The 17,213-nt window shown below is 40.1% G+C and overlaps 1 protein-coding gene across 1 annotated transcript in view; it reads right to left on the bottom strand.

The window, feature by feature from the left end:
• The window catches only part of ext2 (exostosin glycosyltransferase 2), an 18,504-nt gene extending 1,291 nt beyond the window's left edge, over positions 1 to 17,213 (bottom strand). Inside the window, exons 1-14 of the mRNA XM_003442299.5 lie at positions 17,050 to 17,213; positions 16,247 to 16,588; positions 15,935 to 16,158; positions 15,223 to 15,312; positions 14,204 to 14,320; positions 13,917 to 14,112; positions 13,630 to 13,769; positions 13,444 to 13,537; positions 8,606 to 8,737; positions 4,937 to 5,126; positions 2,429 to 2,595; positions 1,629 to 1,772; positions 970 to 1,098; positions 268 to 350 (exon numbers count right to left, since the gene is read on the bottom strand). Of these exons, the coding sequence (XP_003442347.1) occupies positions 268 to 350; positions 970 to 1,098; positions 1,629 to 1,772; positions 2,429 to 2,595; positions 4,937 to 5,126; positions 8,606 to 8,737; positions 13,444 to 13,537; positions 13,630 to 13,769; positions 13,917 to 14,112; positions 14,204 to 14,320; positions 15,223 to 15,312; positions 15,935 to 16,158; positions 16,247 to 16,561 (2,021 nt within the window). The 5' untranslated portion in view covers positions 16,562 to 16,588; positions 17,050 to 17,213. The remainder of the gene's footprint in view (positions 1 to 267; positions 351 to 969; positions 1,099 to 1,628; positions 1,773 to 2,428; positions 2,596 to 4,936; positions 5,127 to 8,605; positions 8,738 to 13,443; positions 13,538 to 13,629; positions 13,770 to 13,916; positions 14,113 to 14,203; positions 14,321 to 15,222; positions 15,313 to 15,934; positions 16,159 to 16,246; positions 16,589 to 17,049) is intronic.

The raw sequence follows: 17,213 nt of genomic DNA, 5'->3' as shown, positions 1-17,213 counted from the left end.
ATTGGGTACATTAAGGTCACTTAGATTATTTCGACATTTTATACATTTGCTACATGACAGTTTTTATAATGTTTGTTTTTGGATATTGGCTACTTTTTCACTCATTTTCAGTCTCTGTACAAAATTATTTTCTTGTTTTTTTTAGACTGTTAGAAAACAAACAGTACAATAAACACAGTCTACTACTGATGTTCTGAAACTGCACCAAACTAAAATGATCTGAGGAAATTTCAGCTGCTCTTTGTTGATCATTTGGAAAACAAATACCTCTCCACCATGTGTGTCTGATCCAGCGACAGTCCATCTATGGCAGTACATTCAGGGCACTTGAACTTCTTCCTTGGAGTCACCTAAACAGAAGCACAGTTACAGTCACACCAGTGATATTTGCTCACCTCAGGGTTTGTTAAAGCTCAGCATCCTAAACAGGAGCAGTTTGGTCAAATGAAGGAAGTCTGTGACATCCAAAGAGAACTTTTGTTGCAGACAGCGTGAAGAATTACTTTTTAATTCTTATCGGCAGGACATTTCCTACTCTTGACTTTTGTCATGAACATGTGAACATTTGAATGTACGTGTGTAGAAGGAAGGGGAAGACAGATATTGTTGGTCAAAGAGGGTAAGTTAAGGAACCTGTTGGAGATGTTGTGGGAGGTATGACCAGGGGTGCAGGTGTAGGAAAGTGTGCAGCCTGTGATTTGACAGCAGAGTGTGCATAAGCCCTAGTGAGCTTAGAAAAACACACTGGGAGGGGGAGTGTCAGTGAGTGACTCCCAGATAAGGGAGGTTAAGGTCGGGCTTTAGCTCAGGGCCCCTGCACCTGGAGAGAGTTGGGGTGATGGGGAGGGGGAGAGGCTGTGATGTTGAAGGGTGAGAGCTGATCAGACCCAGAGATGCTGGTCTGCTGTGTCAGGCTACAGACTCCCCACACAAACGTTTAACACCCAGACCAGACAGCCATGAACATACCTTTATGGGGGCTTTCCCAGTGATGTTAGCCACCAGGAAATTCATGGCAATATCTTCACAGTTCATGTGAGCGTCCACCCAGTTCTTGATGTCTCCCGGCATCTTGTATGTGTACAAATAGTTGAAGTACTGAAAGGAAAGAAAAGAGCTGACAGTTTAACATAGTGAACCAGCAGCATGTAAGGAGAACTATTGTTTTGCTAATTTTCTTTAAACTCAACGCACAAATGCCTTTCAAAGACTAGCTTTTTGCATTACTGTTAAGCAAAAGTACCATCAGTACCTTCAATACTTCTTTTACATCAATGCACTACTGATGCGGTGGTCTAATCTAAGATGAGCTTCACACATTTTCACTGAAAAATTACTAGTGTAGAAAATAGTTGCAGCAATACAAAAACATAGCAATGCTGGGACCACGAGGGCACAAAATCCAAAAATGACTTGCAACCCAAAGTCTATGCTTTATCATCTTCCCACAGAAATTACCCCAACTTTTGCTCAATTGTTACATACTTCTTGTAAAACATGTTGAAACATGGGCTCATTCGTGCTATGAACCAGAGGGGCTCGATGCCAAAGGAAAACAAACGCGGAAAGAAATTAAAACAAAGGAAATTAAAGCTCAACTTGTTTTCAAGCAACCTGTCTCAGATCACCTTGTGGTAGAAGGCAGCTCCAGTTAGAACCATGGAGACCTCGTTGGTCCACTCCGACTCATACTTCCACTTTCCCATTTCATGGTCCCAGAGGTGCAGCCGCCCAGGGTAGCCCACCAGCCTGTCTGGGAACTCCCTCCAAACCTGGAAAGAGCAGAAGAGAAGACAGATTGTCTAACACTCAGCTAAAGCGAACCGAGATAAGAATTAAGGACTTGCATTAAAAACGAAATATTCAGAACAAAGTTCAAAATTGAAGTTCTAATCTTACATGTCCAAATATCAGCGTCTGATGCTTTTCCAAAAATGACTACTCAAAGTCAAAAACTTGGAAAACAAAGGGAACGCTTTCAGGCAGAAATTGATTCATGACAAGCTGAATATTTCAACAGGCTGCTGGCTCAACACCAGCAGTCAATCTGACCTCCCTCTATAAGCAGAGTCACCAACAGTGAAACTCCTCCTCTATACTGCCTGTAATTCAGCGTAATTACCCTTTAACTGAGCATAATTTTATTAAATGGTTTTTAAATGGATTCAGGTGAGTGTGCATGACTAAAAAGAGCTGGACAGGTATGCGAGTATGGAAAGCATCAGCTCCAGCCCTGTCGTCGTTCTTCACACATCAAACACATTAAACAGGCAGTCAAATCCCCAACCAGTAGAGAATAAACACTGTAATCTCACTCAATGGCTTTAAACTCTGGGATCAACTTGAAGTGGTTCCCTGCAATACCTGCCATCAGGGAGATGACTGGAAAGTATAGCCAAGGTTAAATTCTTCTTTTGCTTTTCCTCACCTCGTAGCCAAACTGCAGTTCATCAGATGTTAGCATGATGATGTCATCATCGATCGCTAGCACAGCTTCGGTCTCGATCTCATCATAGGGGAAGAAACGGTTGCTCAGTTTGTTCTCTTTGGTTCGCACGACTTTGAGTGGGACGCTGATCTTCGGCCAAAGAGTTTCTATCAGGGGTGAAAAAACAAAACAAATTTATATATATATTTTTTTTTTAAACAGAAAGAAAAATCAGGGCGACAAACATCAACAATTCTGAGTGATTAAAACATTTGTCAAGCAAAAATTCCAAAAATGTACTTTTAAAGAAAAAAATTGCTGATTTCGCGTTATGTGATAATGAGTTGGCTATTTTTGGGTCACTGAATAATCAAATTAAATGACTGCAAATAAAAATGAGATCTGTGTGGAAGACATTTAGGGGATGAAAATGATTAGAAAAAAAATCAGTGTGTGAAGATATCATTTGAGATCATTTACCCCTGAAAGAGGTTTTGAAATCTTTGCTGGCAGTGGAAAAATAGTGCTGTGGGAGCTTAACTTCCCTCACTGACTCGTATCGCTATACTAACCTCAAGCACATGCAAATCTAACCACACTGCGATTCTTCAGGAGGCAGACCAACAGGGGAGCATTTCAAAGATCTTGGGCAGTGTCCATGGCACGGACTATGGCACAGACAGATCACACAGAATGTGTTCCCCCATTAATGGAGTAACTGAGGCCTGGAAGCCTATGAGAGGAGCTCCAGGTCCTCCTAACCACGTCTGAGGTCTCCTGTCAAAAGCTATTGTCAAAAATAAGCCGAGTTTAATGCCCTGAGTTTCTTTTTTCACACTCTCTTTGGATCTGTCATCAGTTTTTGATCTTTTTTTTCCCCCAGGCTTATAAACAAGACAATAAAAGTCAAAAGATTATTTCCTATAAAACAAATTACTGGTAAAAATAGATGTAATGCTAGATTGTGCATAAGAAAAACAAATTTAAAAAAAAAGAAAAAAAAAAGGGGGCGAGCAAAAACAGTAAGCCATTAACACATCAAATCTAGGCTAGGTGTGAATGGTGGCTTGTGCCCCATGAGTCTGACCCATCAATGGCCCCTCGTTAAGTCTAATAGGACACAAAGCTCCATCGAACCAGGCCCCGCTGATGCCTCTAATGAAAAGGCAACTAACAGCCATGAGGGAGCACTTCAAAGCCATTCACTACTTGAGTACATTAGCCAACTCTTACAGCAGAAAGACAGACTTAATTCTCGGTATAAAACACCTTCATCTGAATTAAGCTGTCGGTGGGATAAGGAGCTAACCACTTTATACTTAACTGCCTAATAAGGGTAAATAATTATAGGGCACTGTGCCATAAATAACCACTAATAAGACCTTACTATCAAAAATCTGTAAAGAACTAATGATGATAAATAGTCTGAGAGAAAGGAAGAAAAAGTTAAACAGAGTTGGTTGGTACCAAATCCTAATAACATGTTCTTTTTTTATTAACACCAACACATTTATTTACTCTATGTGTGACGATGACTGGAGCACTGAGCAATCAGTAAATTAGTAGCAACTAGATAATCTGCATATCATTAATACACTTCTCTTTCTAGGGGCAGTGTTTTGCCAATCCGCTCTACTTTTTTATTTATTTATTTATTTTTTTAACACCCTCTGTGCAACCAGAGAGCATGAAACTGTTTGTGGGCAGATGAGTTTTGGCTGCTCTCTCCATTATCACTTATCTGTTGTACAGAAGACATATTTATTGCTCAGTCACACAGGCCGAGAGACCAATTAATAATATCCTCTGATTGCAGACTCGTCCTGACCAGTTGGTGAGTGACTGCTGGCTGTCGCTGGGTGAAACTGGTTGAAAAGCGAATGCGGCACCAAAAACCTGTTCGTAAAGCCGAGAGACTGGTCTGTACCAGGTTGTAGATGATCAGACTGTAGGCATGTGTGACCGGGAATTTAGAAACTAATTTCACAGCGAGTGCCATCAAACTCCATTGATGATAATTTCATTTTTCCCACAGTGACTGGTGGTTGCCTGGCAGTTCCCAACTGGTCTCTAGGTTTGTGTAATTGGTTCATTAAGGGGAAAAAGAAAACTAGAACCACTCGTGTAGTTCATAGATCATTTTTGTGATGCTCCCTACTCACCCACACTTGTCAGTGTCTATCTGACGATATTTACAGTCCTCTGGCAGTTATCATGATAGAGAGCAGAGATTGTTTTGTGAGTTATAAACAACACACTTAACACTCAGTATTATATGGTATCACAATAGAAGTGCAGTTGAGGGCTGTTGTGGTTAGACTGGTAATTTAGGGCAGAAGTAAATAATAGAAACCCCTCTCAATTTAACACAATTGAACAAGAATACAAATCACAGTCTCTTCTACAAGATTGCTTCCCATTACCTAGCTAGTTTGGTTTGACCCAGTAAACATCAAAGTGGGTATAGGCTTTTGAAAAGTTTCATGACCTTGAATGTTTTCCACTCACCCTCAGGAGGACTCTTGTTCTGGTTATTCCACACCACCAGCAGTTTAGCTAAGCTAGGCACCTTGGAGATTTCTGTGATGACCCGGAAAAGACTCTCAACGCGATCGTAGGTTAGCACCACTGCTGTGAATCCAGGAGCCCTTGGTGGGATGAGTGGTAAGAACAGGGGGCTGTTTACACTGGACCACTTCTGTACAAGAAAGGAGACAAAGAAAGACATAAGCTTTTAATGCCTGGAGCATCTTTTTCAATTCTTTATCATTCACTCTTTTTTTCCTTTCCAAGCAAAGCCACTGTAGCGCTAGTCTCATGAATTCTGTGTCAAACCAGCCTGTCATGGTTTCCATGATTGAATGCCCAATAACAGTGCTTTAGTGGTGAGTGAGGTCACTTTTTATAATGGAGCAAGAATCGTCCAACAGTGTCTCAAAGGGCCTAGCAGAGGCTGAGTACTTAAAGCCAAAAGCTTCCAGTGACAGTGCCAAGTAAACCCTACAGAAGCAGTAGCGCACGAGGACAAGAAAGGAGCTGGAAATTGAGACAGGTGTCCATCCTCTCGTGCCTACTGATCTTGTGATGCTATTGTGACAAGTGAGATTAAGGTAGGAAAATGTAGGAGAAAGTGGGCTGGACAGGGAGGACGGGATGGGATGGAACAGTAATAAAAATGAAAAGAGTTTTCCCAGTTGCGACTAGCGGCCATCTAAAGTCAGTGTGGAACGTAATCCTGGACATAAATCCGATAGTTAGATTAAAAAATTGCTCACATAAACTGACCTCCAAAAAAACCTGCAATGGTGTGTACAAAGTAAATAAGAACAGAATGCAATCATTAGTAAACTGCTTAAAACTTTTTACCTATTTATAAAAGTATAAATAAAATACATGGAGTGGGATTAGTTTCTTTAAAATCTATGCTCCTTTTAAATTTAAGGAAACCAGTCTCAAACAACAAGTTGTGTTTCTAAAGGGAGTTTTTATAGGGGAAATAAAACCAAACCATATCTTTCACTTAACAAGCGTGTGCTACTGGCAAATATAAGACCTTCAGGGCACCCTTGATAAACTTCATCAACAGCTCCAAAAAAGTTCCACTGTGTTTGAGCACAGCAAAGAGAGCGCATCTAACACAGTAAATCCGTGGTCTGTTTGAAGTACATATAAACCCCGTTTCTTCTCTGGTCCCAGGTGGCCACAGTGTGATTATGTGGCTGCTTCCACAGCATCAACACAAGTCTGTCAACAGAGACACGGCCACTGCCTTTTACACAACATCACTCACTCCATCACAATAAAAAAAAAAAAGCACTTTACTGGCAAGTGGAAACTTCACTGTGGTCGTTGTCACATTGTCAAATAAAAAGAGGGGGAAACAATTAAACTAACACATATAGGCAGCACAGTTGCATGAAAACAGACTAAAAGACGCTGTGTGCACTTTAGTCATTTGTCAAACTGAAAAGATTAGATACAAAGAAAGCCACAGCTCAAATATCAACCATCAGATAGTGGTAGGAGTCACTAAGAAGAAGAATTTTATTTGGCTGTTTGAACTGCTTAGGTGGTTATTTCTAATCTTAGACATCAGGACATCTGAGAACTGCTACACAACTTCTGTTAGCATTTCATTATTTGAGTTACTTGTAGCATTTTTTTCTCATCCAAGGAATTTAATCATTTTCTGATGGGCCCAAAACTGTATTTTTAAATATTTAACTTCTCTTTATACACATGTGATGGACTTGTTGATTATTTACACACTGGTTCAACCATTTAAAAAGTCCTAGGACTCCCTCTGAGACACTACTTGGTGCATTCATGTCAGTTTTTTTAAACTGAAGCATTGTTAGTGTTAGATCTTAGTGTCGTCATTGTCATCAAGCCATGTTGCCATATACTGCATTACACTGTGGGATATTTAAGGTGGTGTGTTGACCCGTGACCAGATATTAAAATTTTCTCTCCAAAATAGCATGCACCTAACATAGTACTCAGTTAACTTATAAAAAAAACAAAACCTTACTTTAGCATATAAAATACTATTTCAGCATGGCATTTCACAGACAGCCTAAACACTTTCAGTATGTCGTTCAAAGTCAGCACTTCGACCTCATAGCAGTTCTTTTCTTTCATATTTAACTTTTTTTCAAAAAGAGTAATGCCCAAATACTCAAAGAGTGTACTCTAACTTTAAGAAAAAACGAGAAAAAGACTTTCCTATGCCCGGGTCCCAATCACCACAAAAACATTTTAAACTGTGGCAAATTATAAAGTCTGAGATGCCTCAGTTCTTGTAATGTAAAAACCTTACAAGTATGCCCCCTACCTACAAATCCCAAACAAAAAGCAGCTTGTCCCTTATTCTGAAACCCCCTTTCCAAAGGCACCAGCAGTCCTGGGCAATGTGCTTTCAATTACCACCAAAAGACTAGGGGAGGAGAGGGGGAAAATGTCTGCCTGATGTATTTAGTGCTGTGTGCAAGTTCTCCTCACCATCCATTCACAGAATTCATACAGACAACACTTTATCTCCCATTTCAGGCAGGAACATCTAAAGACCTGTCCTGTGACACAGTCAACACCCTCTGGATCGGGACAAACTTTGAGACCAGAGTAATTCTGATGGGCTGGACTGGTGGCTTAGATGCTAATACAAAACATTTTGACACAAGAGGCAAATGTCAAGTGAAGCTATTGATTGCGAGCTGGTTCAGAGTGAAGTCGTGGTTGAGAGTGAACAGCTGGATAACCAGTTAATCCTGAAATACTATACATACTTAAGCAGAACTGGAAAGGGAGTCCCCCCCACCGCTCAAAGTGTTGACTGTTTACATCCACGCATCCTGATTGCAAGTGCCACCTCTAATCTTGCCATTTTAGTGGATCTACTTAAAATGTGGTACTTGTAGACATCTGACAGATCCAAGGCCATTATTATGCATCTACACACAAGCTGACATGCACACGCCTCTACACCACAGGCGGAGGATGGAGGAGACTCTAGATCAGACCGAGCTGATTAACAACTCCTGAGAGATGGTCGCCCCAGCCAAGATGTCGGCAGCCACAAACTCTTATAACCACAGGGATGCTAAGCACACACATGCACACACACAGAGACCATTCTTTCACATCCAGCGTTCTCGCTACAAACACAATGACTCAGGCGTACGGGAACTTAGTTTTCACCACAATGGAGGCATCCTCTGAGCGCAGAACTGCTGACACAAACTGGCTCCCTCAAAGCTATCTGGGTGTATACCAAACTGTGAAGCGCTGCATCTGTGGTGTTTCAGAAAGAGGGAAGGCATCTACTGTCACTCTACTACAGAGGCTTTGATTTATAAGGCACAGGAGAGTGGGAAAGCTTATGTGGTACTGTGAGCGTCTGTACAGCCAAAGCTCTATTTTGGACGAGTGTCACTCAGATGTCTTCAAAAAAAAAAAAAAAGAAAAAAAAAACTTCTAGGAATACAACTGAGCAGCTCAGCACATAATAGCCAAGGACTTTATAGGTTATACAGATGTTTGCTGCAAAAGAACTTAAAAAAAAAAGCAACAGCACAAAAGTAAAAGATAATAATGGAACATTAAATATCTTGCTTGGTGACTAAAAGTTACAAACATTTGCAAAACGCACGTCAATGTCAAGTGTAGACAGTTACATACCACCACAGGTGGATTGTTCCACTGCTCATAAGTACGCGCAGCATATGGGTAGATGCGATCGTTGATGATCTGGAGAGTTGTCAAGCCAATAGCCTTCATGGAGCTGAAGTAGGCCTCCCAGAACCAGCGTGCCTGTAGACAAATGGCACAAAACTACTTAAAACTGGAAACAGACAAACCAGAGTAAAAACATGACATGCCTAGGGTCAGTGCATTCACATTCAGTGTTACGTATATTCAATCGTCTCATGTAGCTCAGGAGGTAGAGCAGGTCATCTACTAAACAGAAGGTCAATGGCTCGATCCCTGGATGATCCAGTCTACATTCCAAAGTATCCTTAGACAAGAGACTAAACCCAAGATGTTCGCCGAGGCTTTCATTGGAAAATTAATGTTTGATAGAACGCACTTAGATGTAATAAAGACGTGCTTTTATGAGGAGGTGAACCAAAAAAAAATGCTGCAAATAGATGTAAGATATCTCAGTGCATATAAAAAAATGTTCTTTTCACAGCAGAACTGTAAATCTAGAACAACTAACTTTAAGGTAAATCTGTTATTTCACTGGCCACATGAAATGATATTATGTCCTCCAAAAACATTTTTGATTCTCATATTAACCTACAGAGTGGAGCAGTTATAAAAAATAACACCAGAGCATGGTCATAAATGTAAAATCCAGATATTCCCTGGTCCACATCTTTGAAGACAATTTTGCAGCCCTCTCCAACGTCTTTGTCCTTCAACGACTCTTCTTTTGAAGCCCAATGAAATCTCTTTTGACTGCGTCTGTTTTCCTTCAACACATCTCTGCTTTGACTTTATGATAAGTGAACTCTTAACCCATATCTTAATGCTACAGCAACGGACTCTGGAATCTCCTGTGCTCTCATTTACCATTGACTTCACATAGCTTTTGTGTTTTTGTCAATATTGGAAGCATGGAAGTCATCTATGTGTTAAATTTCTATAATCATGAAAATTGCTTCAAGATCTGACTGTTATGAAACTTCAAGGGACAGTGCCATGTTACACTTATATGACTCCACCCAATCTGAATTTCCGAAAGATTTGGGGTGAAGGACGTAAATATCTTAGAGTCTGCCCTCCTAATGGATGCGTAAATGAGCATTACTGCATTTTGTGGATGCTCAATGTTAAACAAAGAGCTTGTTAACACATAACCATGAGACATTTCCCTATATCGCCAATGTCGATGTCATGGGATGAAAGATTGGAGATGTAGAACAACAAAAACAGCCTATATTTTTACAGAGGAGCTGAGGAGAATCCAAAAAGACTTTCTAATCTCAAGGGGGAATCCCAACGGTCCATAAATCAGCCAGTGATGAAAGTTTCTTTTCCGACCGGGAGGAGGCAAAAAGCAAACTGTGCTGGCCTGAGGGCCCATTCCCCTCCCCTCCACCCTCTCCCAGCGCCTGGAGGAATTTTTATGAGCAGGGAAGAACAGACATCATTGCAAGGGAGAAGAGAAACCCTTTCTACGTCTTCCAACTGGAGCAGTAACCGTGCAGCAAGTCTATAGTCTATACTTGGTCCCTGTTGGTTCTACTGCTTAAAACAAAAAGTACAGCAGTACAAATACGTCCAACCAAATAATCCGTAAGCTGAACAAAAATTACTTCTCCAATATTTTTTTTTTTTTTTTTTTTTTTTTTTTAAATACTGGTGTAATGTAAGTTTTAACTATGAGGCTGCTGCAAATGGTGAAAAATAATTCATGTATGATGTAACAGTAATCTGATGTAATGGCTGGTTTAAAATACTCCCCAGCAGCTCTTGCTTTTTTGTTGTTTATAATCATTAAAATGTCAAAGCAGTGCACAATAACAGTTAAGCTGACGGTAGTCTGCATGGCTTTGTTTAAATCAGCTGTAGCTCTCAAGTGCCTGACACATGAATTAACCTGTAGACCAGAATTGGCAGTCACTGAGTTGTGTACAGAAATAGGCAGTCATTAGTGTTTTTGATATAATCAAAAACAGCAGTGAAACCTGAAGTCTGTTCAAATCACGCTTACTGGGAAAACCTTTCCATTCCAGTTTTATCAGCATGTTTGTGCGGCTCTAAAACATTTTGTAGGGTAACAAAGAGGCACGCAATGCAATGATCCCCATTTTCCTTTGTTTCACCTGTGTTTTCATGTTTTGTTTAACCTTAAGCTGTAAAGTTCAGATAACTCCTGGGTTTGTGTTTAGGAAAGAAAACAGGAACCTGTTGGAGCACCTCAGCTGAGATTAAATTTGCAACTCTATTGGTAAAATTAACAACCTGCTACTAAATTTAATGGGCAACAAATAAATGACCAAAAAAAAGCCAGTGAAGCCACTGTCATTGTTCTGACTGCTCAGTTCTGTATGAAGGCTTGCATGTAAGAAGGAGACTACAGTAATACCTATACAGTGAGACTATTGCAAGTTGGGACGACGGGCAGGGTCAGCAAACCAGAAACAGTCTAAGGAAAGGATGAGGAGTAAGTTTAACTTAAACTCACTGGCAGTAACTCCCTCCATCTCTCTTATGTATTCTAATTTAATGACAGAATTGATTTGGCTGTGCTAATTTAATAAAGATCAGCAGTCTATGTGTCCTATTTTGAGGGTATGACCCAAGGAAAACAACGGGAGTAAATACACAAACACTGGCTCTGGAGTGGCCTCAATTGAGCACTGTTAACATCTCACAGCTGTTTAGTATGTGGCCTTTTTAAATGTGACCTAATTTGATGCAATTACATCATCTCAAATTTGAAAATGAGTTCTGCAGCTTGAACAAAGTCCGCGGAGGCTCAACAGTAGCCTGTTGCACTTTGACTAGATCTAGAATGAGACAAAATTAAACAAAAGTAGCTTATCTTAGTCTGATTTGTTTTCTTATCAAATCTCCCTCTCTTTCCCGATTTCCTTTCTTGCTTGGACCCCCCAACCCCCACCCCACGCAATATGACAATTACTTCCCTTATCTCTGACTCTTAAAGGGAATAGCTACAATATTTAACAAACCTTAATCTTAAGCTTAGTTGTTCATTCATTTTCATTGACACAGGTATGCACTGTTGATTCCTGTTTTTATATTTAAGTACAAATCACGCCAAGATTTACACACTCTGAAATCAAGGGTTGCTGAGCCCTCTGCTGGCAGATCTAACAAAATACATTATCTCAAAAGTTTAAATGGACCCACTGAGTTTTCCCTTTGCAACAATTGAAGTTTTTTATTAAACAACACCTAAGTTTCACATATGGAGGTCAGTGTATGTTTAATTAACCTCTGAACCTTTCTAACTTCAGACTGGTCGCTTGTTTTCAGACCAAGTTTTAGTTCACTTTTAGCTTTGTATGATGTCAACAAGCGGGGACATCCTTAATATCTGCCTGTCACTTCAGAAATCTCACTCATCTGCTTTTCTTCCTGTTTGGGAGGAGGGGCCAATCAGAAGGAAGTAGGATTAAAATCAGGGTGATCCTAAAGGGAGAGGAACTAATATGTCTGGACAGCAGATTAACTGAAGGGCTGCAACAAAGCCCAGTCTAAGATACATGAACTTATTTTGAACTGCAGTAGAGTTCACAATAAAAGTATGGAGCTGGAAATCAGCACAATAGGTCCCTTTCAAGCTCTGTTATACATGTGCTTTAAAAAAAATCAGCATGAACTTTACTCTATGGTTTATCTAGAACAATGTGCAGTATTCTTATTTGGGAATAATCGGGATAATCGTACATTAAGCAAAAGTGCCCCAGTGACCTATAATAAAAGTTCACATCTTTGCTAATTTTGGCACTTAGTCTCTGTGGCTGTGAATGCAAATACATCCCAAAACTATGATGCTCCGATTCTGGTAAATAAGCTTTGTGTTTTTAGTTGTTGTTTTTTTAAACATGGGAATGTACAGGCCCATGGTGCACTTATCAACAAATAAGAATAGAAGGATATTAGAAACATGCTTTATCAAGCATTTTTCCTGAACATAAAAGTAAAATTCTGTCTCAAAATTACTTCTTTCAGTCTGATAAATGATTTAAGTCATGATAAAAAACTTAGATAGAGAAATGTAACAGAAAAAAACTGAAGTGGTGATCAGTTTGATCCATCTATACACCATCAGAGAAGGCAGAAGAGCACTTCTGTGACCAGTGAATAAAAAATATCAAATGTATGCTTCCATGCTAGCTGTTAGATGTCCACAGCATAGTACCACACCCCCGAGAAAAACCTAGCAACCTGACAAGCAAACCATGTTTTAGAGTATGTCTGGCGTAATCCAACACCAACCCCATCTTTGAGCCCTTGGCCCAAAACGTCTGTTTGGCTACTATAATTGGTAAATGGACTTGGGTTGATACAAGTGAATGAGGAGCAGCTGAACTGGTGCACTTCTCTCGTGGCTGCTTTCACTTTTGTTTATTGTGGCTCAATGCAGATAGCAAATGGAAAGCGAGTGAGCCGTCTCTGTCCTTTTCATTCAAGCTAGAATCAACATAAAGTCCTCAGAGAGCCTTTTAAAAATCCAGCCTAAGCAAAGGAAGAAACTCACAAAAAGGAAAACTGCCAGCCAAATTTCTGTCTTTTGCACATGACATAAAATTTGTTTTGGTTTTCAAGGGCTTGATTGGTTGGCTAGCTGGTTAAGGACTAGGCTGATCTCAGACACGACATGCAAGTGCTGTAAAACCCAGCAACCAGCATGTCAATCCGACATGGTGGATATCAGATTGACATCTAAATGTATAGTGCAAACCAAATATAAACTGCAACCAAATGTTCTTTAGTTTTGCAGAGGTTTGCTGAGAGATGTTAAACACTGTGACTTGTACCTGTCTCTGCATTTCTTCAACCTGTCGGTGAGGGATACTCTTCAGGATTGTGTACATCTCTGACAGCTTCTCCTCAGGAATAACCACAGATGCCCTGTGCAGAAAAAAAAAGCATTAAATATGCAAAGTTGAAATGACAGGCTTTCAAACGATTTATTTTTCCACTGTATTAAGATGTAGGTAGACCTTTTCCAGTCAAGTACTTCAGAGAACGGCAGAATGTAGGAGTCAGCCAGAATGACGGGAACACAGCCAGCCTGCAGTACATCACTGAGGGCAGCCTGACCCAAACGTGCCCCCCTCAAGACCACACAGAATGACGACTCCTGCAGAGAAATGTTGGGAACAAACTATTAATTACAAGGAAAAAACTTTAACTGCATTCTGAACATAAATAAACTAAGTAGATTTTAAATGAGTGCACTTAACGAGAAAAATACGACTCTTTGAGTGCAGATTGTTATGTTTCCCACCTGCAGGATCTGTGGGTAGTCGTACACCTGCCCTTTGTAGCATCGTTTTCGTGCAGAGGCAGCACCCTGGGAGAGGTTGCTACACTTGTCCAAAAGAAGCAGGGCTTCTCCATTTTCTTCCTTCAATCGCTCCAGTTCGGCTCTGTACTCTCGGTGAATAGCAGTTTGTGAAGAAAGAATAAAGTAGCGCCGAGGCCTGGGTGGAGACAGAAGATATGGAAACCAGTTATTAGAGAAGATAAATTAGGAAATGACTGTAATGTAGTCAGTGTGTGACATGTGTTTACCCAGGTTGTCTCTCGGGCAGGTCAACATCTGCAGAAAGGGGGCTGTAAACTGGAATGCTCACATCATAACCTTGTCTGTAGGTCCATGTAGAGAAACCACCTCCAGCCAGCAACGCTCTGAAACAAACAGATCTGGGTTGTAGCGCTGTTTCCAGAAAAGAGGAACCTTAACACGCTCGACACAAATTCATTCATTCAAATTTACATTTTGTTACCAGCAATGCTGATTTGCTTGTGGTTATATTGTTAAACAGTTCCCAATGATATGGATTCTGTTCATGGTTCAAGGTTCAAGTTCATGGTTTCACTATTCTATAAAGTGAAACCATGCTGACATGCACACCTGGTTCTGATGAGGCTCCATGCCAAATACACTGTGGATGAGCACAGGAAATTCCTTACAGCTAAGATAGTGTTCAGTGTCTCAAACATGTGGTAATAAACCCAACCTCTTGCATCCTTAACAATCACTCTCACTCAGTCACCTTAAAGGGTCTGGAAAACATGTTCTCTCTTACCTGCTTGTAAGTAGATCTTTCATCTGCATCAAAATATTACTCTTAACACTTTGTGAATGACTGCAGTTTTGATAAATACTTGTTTGAACTTTGATAATTTCTGCACAAAAATTGATTAACATTGTTTTCTAGTTGAATCCATTTTTACCTCCAAGCAGGAGGCTGTTGACAGAAATCATAAAAACAAGAGTCTTTTGGACAACATGAAAGCTTATTTATCATATTTCCATATAGCTTTTATGCTGTACCAGTACTAGTACAACCTCAGCTGATGAGGATTAATTAATGGAATTAATGAACAAAGACTACGGAAGTGACAAAGCTTTGATCGAAATATGAGCATCTTGTTTACTATTATCAGTCATTAATATAATCAGTTCCATTGCATTAGTTAAACATACAATACTACGGTGCTGTAAATTCAAATTATGTTCTTTTTTAAAAATTTCTCAATGACTTCAATCACAGCAAACTAATTCTGTTAAGATGTGTTCTATTTACCTGTCTCTGGGCACATCCAAGGCAGTGTTGTAGTCAGGAGGGCCTCCAGGTAACATGTTGAAAAGCAGATGATTCATCCCTTTGTCCCATCTAACAAAACATCATCATCAAGCTCAGAGCTGTAACAACTTCTCACTTTGAAGATTATTTGAACAATGGAAATCTGAATGAAGTTTTTCTAATTACCTGAATAAATAACTGCTCATTTTAAAAAGAAAAGCCTTATTTGACTTTAAGCTGTTAGCATTTAGCAGTTTTAAGAAGTTCAAAATTTATCAATGTATTATTTGGTATAAAAAAAAAAAATACTGATTAAACAGAATATTGCACATATTTAAGAGACAATATGTAAATCTTTTACAGATTAAAAACTACCAAAACAGTTAAACTCCAATACGTGTTTAAAATCAGAGGCATCACAACAGAGACCTATTGTGATCAAATAAGGCCGAAATGAAATCTATTATAGTATTTTACAGCAGTACAAAGTATAACTTTGGGAGGGAAAGGGATTTTTGAGACATTAATTTTGGGGAAAGTCAGCAATTTAAAAAAAAATTTTAAATCAATTTTGATTCATTATTCCACACGTGGAGTTTTTGTGTCCTGATCACCACTGAAACTATGGTATGTTAGATAATATTTCAAAGTAATTACCAGGAGGTGTTTCAGACTTGTTTCGGGGATCTGAATTAAAATAAAAACTGAGTACCTGGGTAACATTGCCAGAGCCTGGGCTGTCTCTCTTATACGGAGGGAGTTCTGATTTAGTACATCAATAGATGGGATGAAAAGGCAAGCCCTTGTAACATCGTCTGTGTAAAAGTCACTGTCAGAGATGGCGCTAAGCAGATCGTTGTATTCTCGAGACAGGCCGGTGCTGCTGATGGGGACCCCCAATTCATCTACAAACCTCTGCAGAGGGTAGATATAAACCTGCAAGCACAATTTCAACAGCTGTTCGTGACTTCTACGTAAGAAAATTGAGTGTCTGTGTGTGGGGAGTGTTTCCAGGTAATGTTACCTTGATTCTATTCTTAGGGTTGTAGCCACACCTGTATACATCAAAGCAGGTGTGCATGCGACAGCTCAGGTCACCCCTCTCAGGTATGGGACTGGAGACGGGAAGTCTGATCAGAGGTGCGTCGTGAACACTGCGCTTGTCGAGGGTCCAATCAGCTGTGGACTCAATGGAATGCGGCCAAAACTGAAACATCCCTGTGGCGATTAGTCCAAGCAGCACCACAGAAAACAGGGTGATGTAGTAGATGCGGTGCTTGGTTTTCATCCGAGGGATGAGAGCAGGGCCCCGCGAACTGTATTTCCCAGAGGTATACATGTCTGACACCTCTTCGTTAACCAGCCGCTGTAAACACAGGTTTCGGATCAATGGCAACTTCAGGAATTGTTCAGACAACACGAAGCACACTAGGCATCAGTTTAAAACCAGTCTTCTGTCGAGTGATTGGCAAAAATCACTAGATTATATGCCGATTTCAATGCATTTGCTGCCAGTGACTCGAAGCTAGATAACGGGAATGTTAACACTATCAAGTTGATGCCACCAAACCACAATGTCCACGATAACAACCATAACATAAAGAGCGAGCGAGAGAGAAAACGTCGTTAAACAAACGCCAAATTTGCAGAAATTAGCCAAGAAACTATCTTTCCTAACAGCAGCTAACGTAAACCACTAGTAAGCTACACTAGCTCTGTAAACATTCATGCTAACTGAGTTCACTAACATTAATAGGTGTTTCAGCCATTAGAAACCGACCAGAAAAGGAGTAAATGCCTAACAATAAACGTATATGTTCTACCTACCGAGATGTCGTTAGTCGGAGAGGGGACTTTGGTCTTAAATCATGGCAACATTTAGAGAACAGACTGCACATATGCATACAGTGCTATCCTAGCTTTGAGCTAGCAGCTAACACCCCTAGGTAGTCTTTCAGTGATTTGCGGAAGTTGTTCTTCTTTGCTTCCTC

The sequence above is a fragment of the Oreochromis niloticus genome, linkage group LG1 (genome assembly GCF_001858045.2).
Source record: "Oreochromis niloticus isolate F11D_XX linkage group LG1, O_niloticus_UMD_NMBU, whole genome shotgun sequence".
Classification (NCBI taxonomy): domain Eukaryota; kingdom Metazoa; phylum Chordata; class Actinopteri; order Cichliformes; family Cichlidae; genus Oreochromis; species Oreochromis niloticus.
This window is presented reverse-complemented; position numbering and strand designations above follow the sequence as displayed.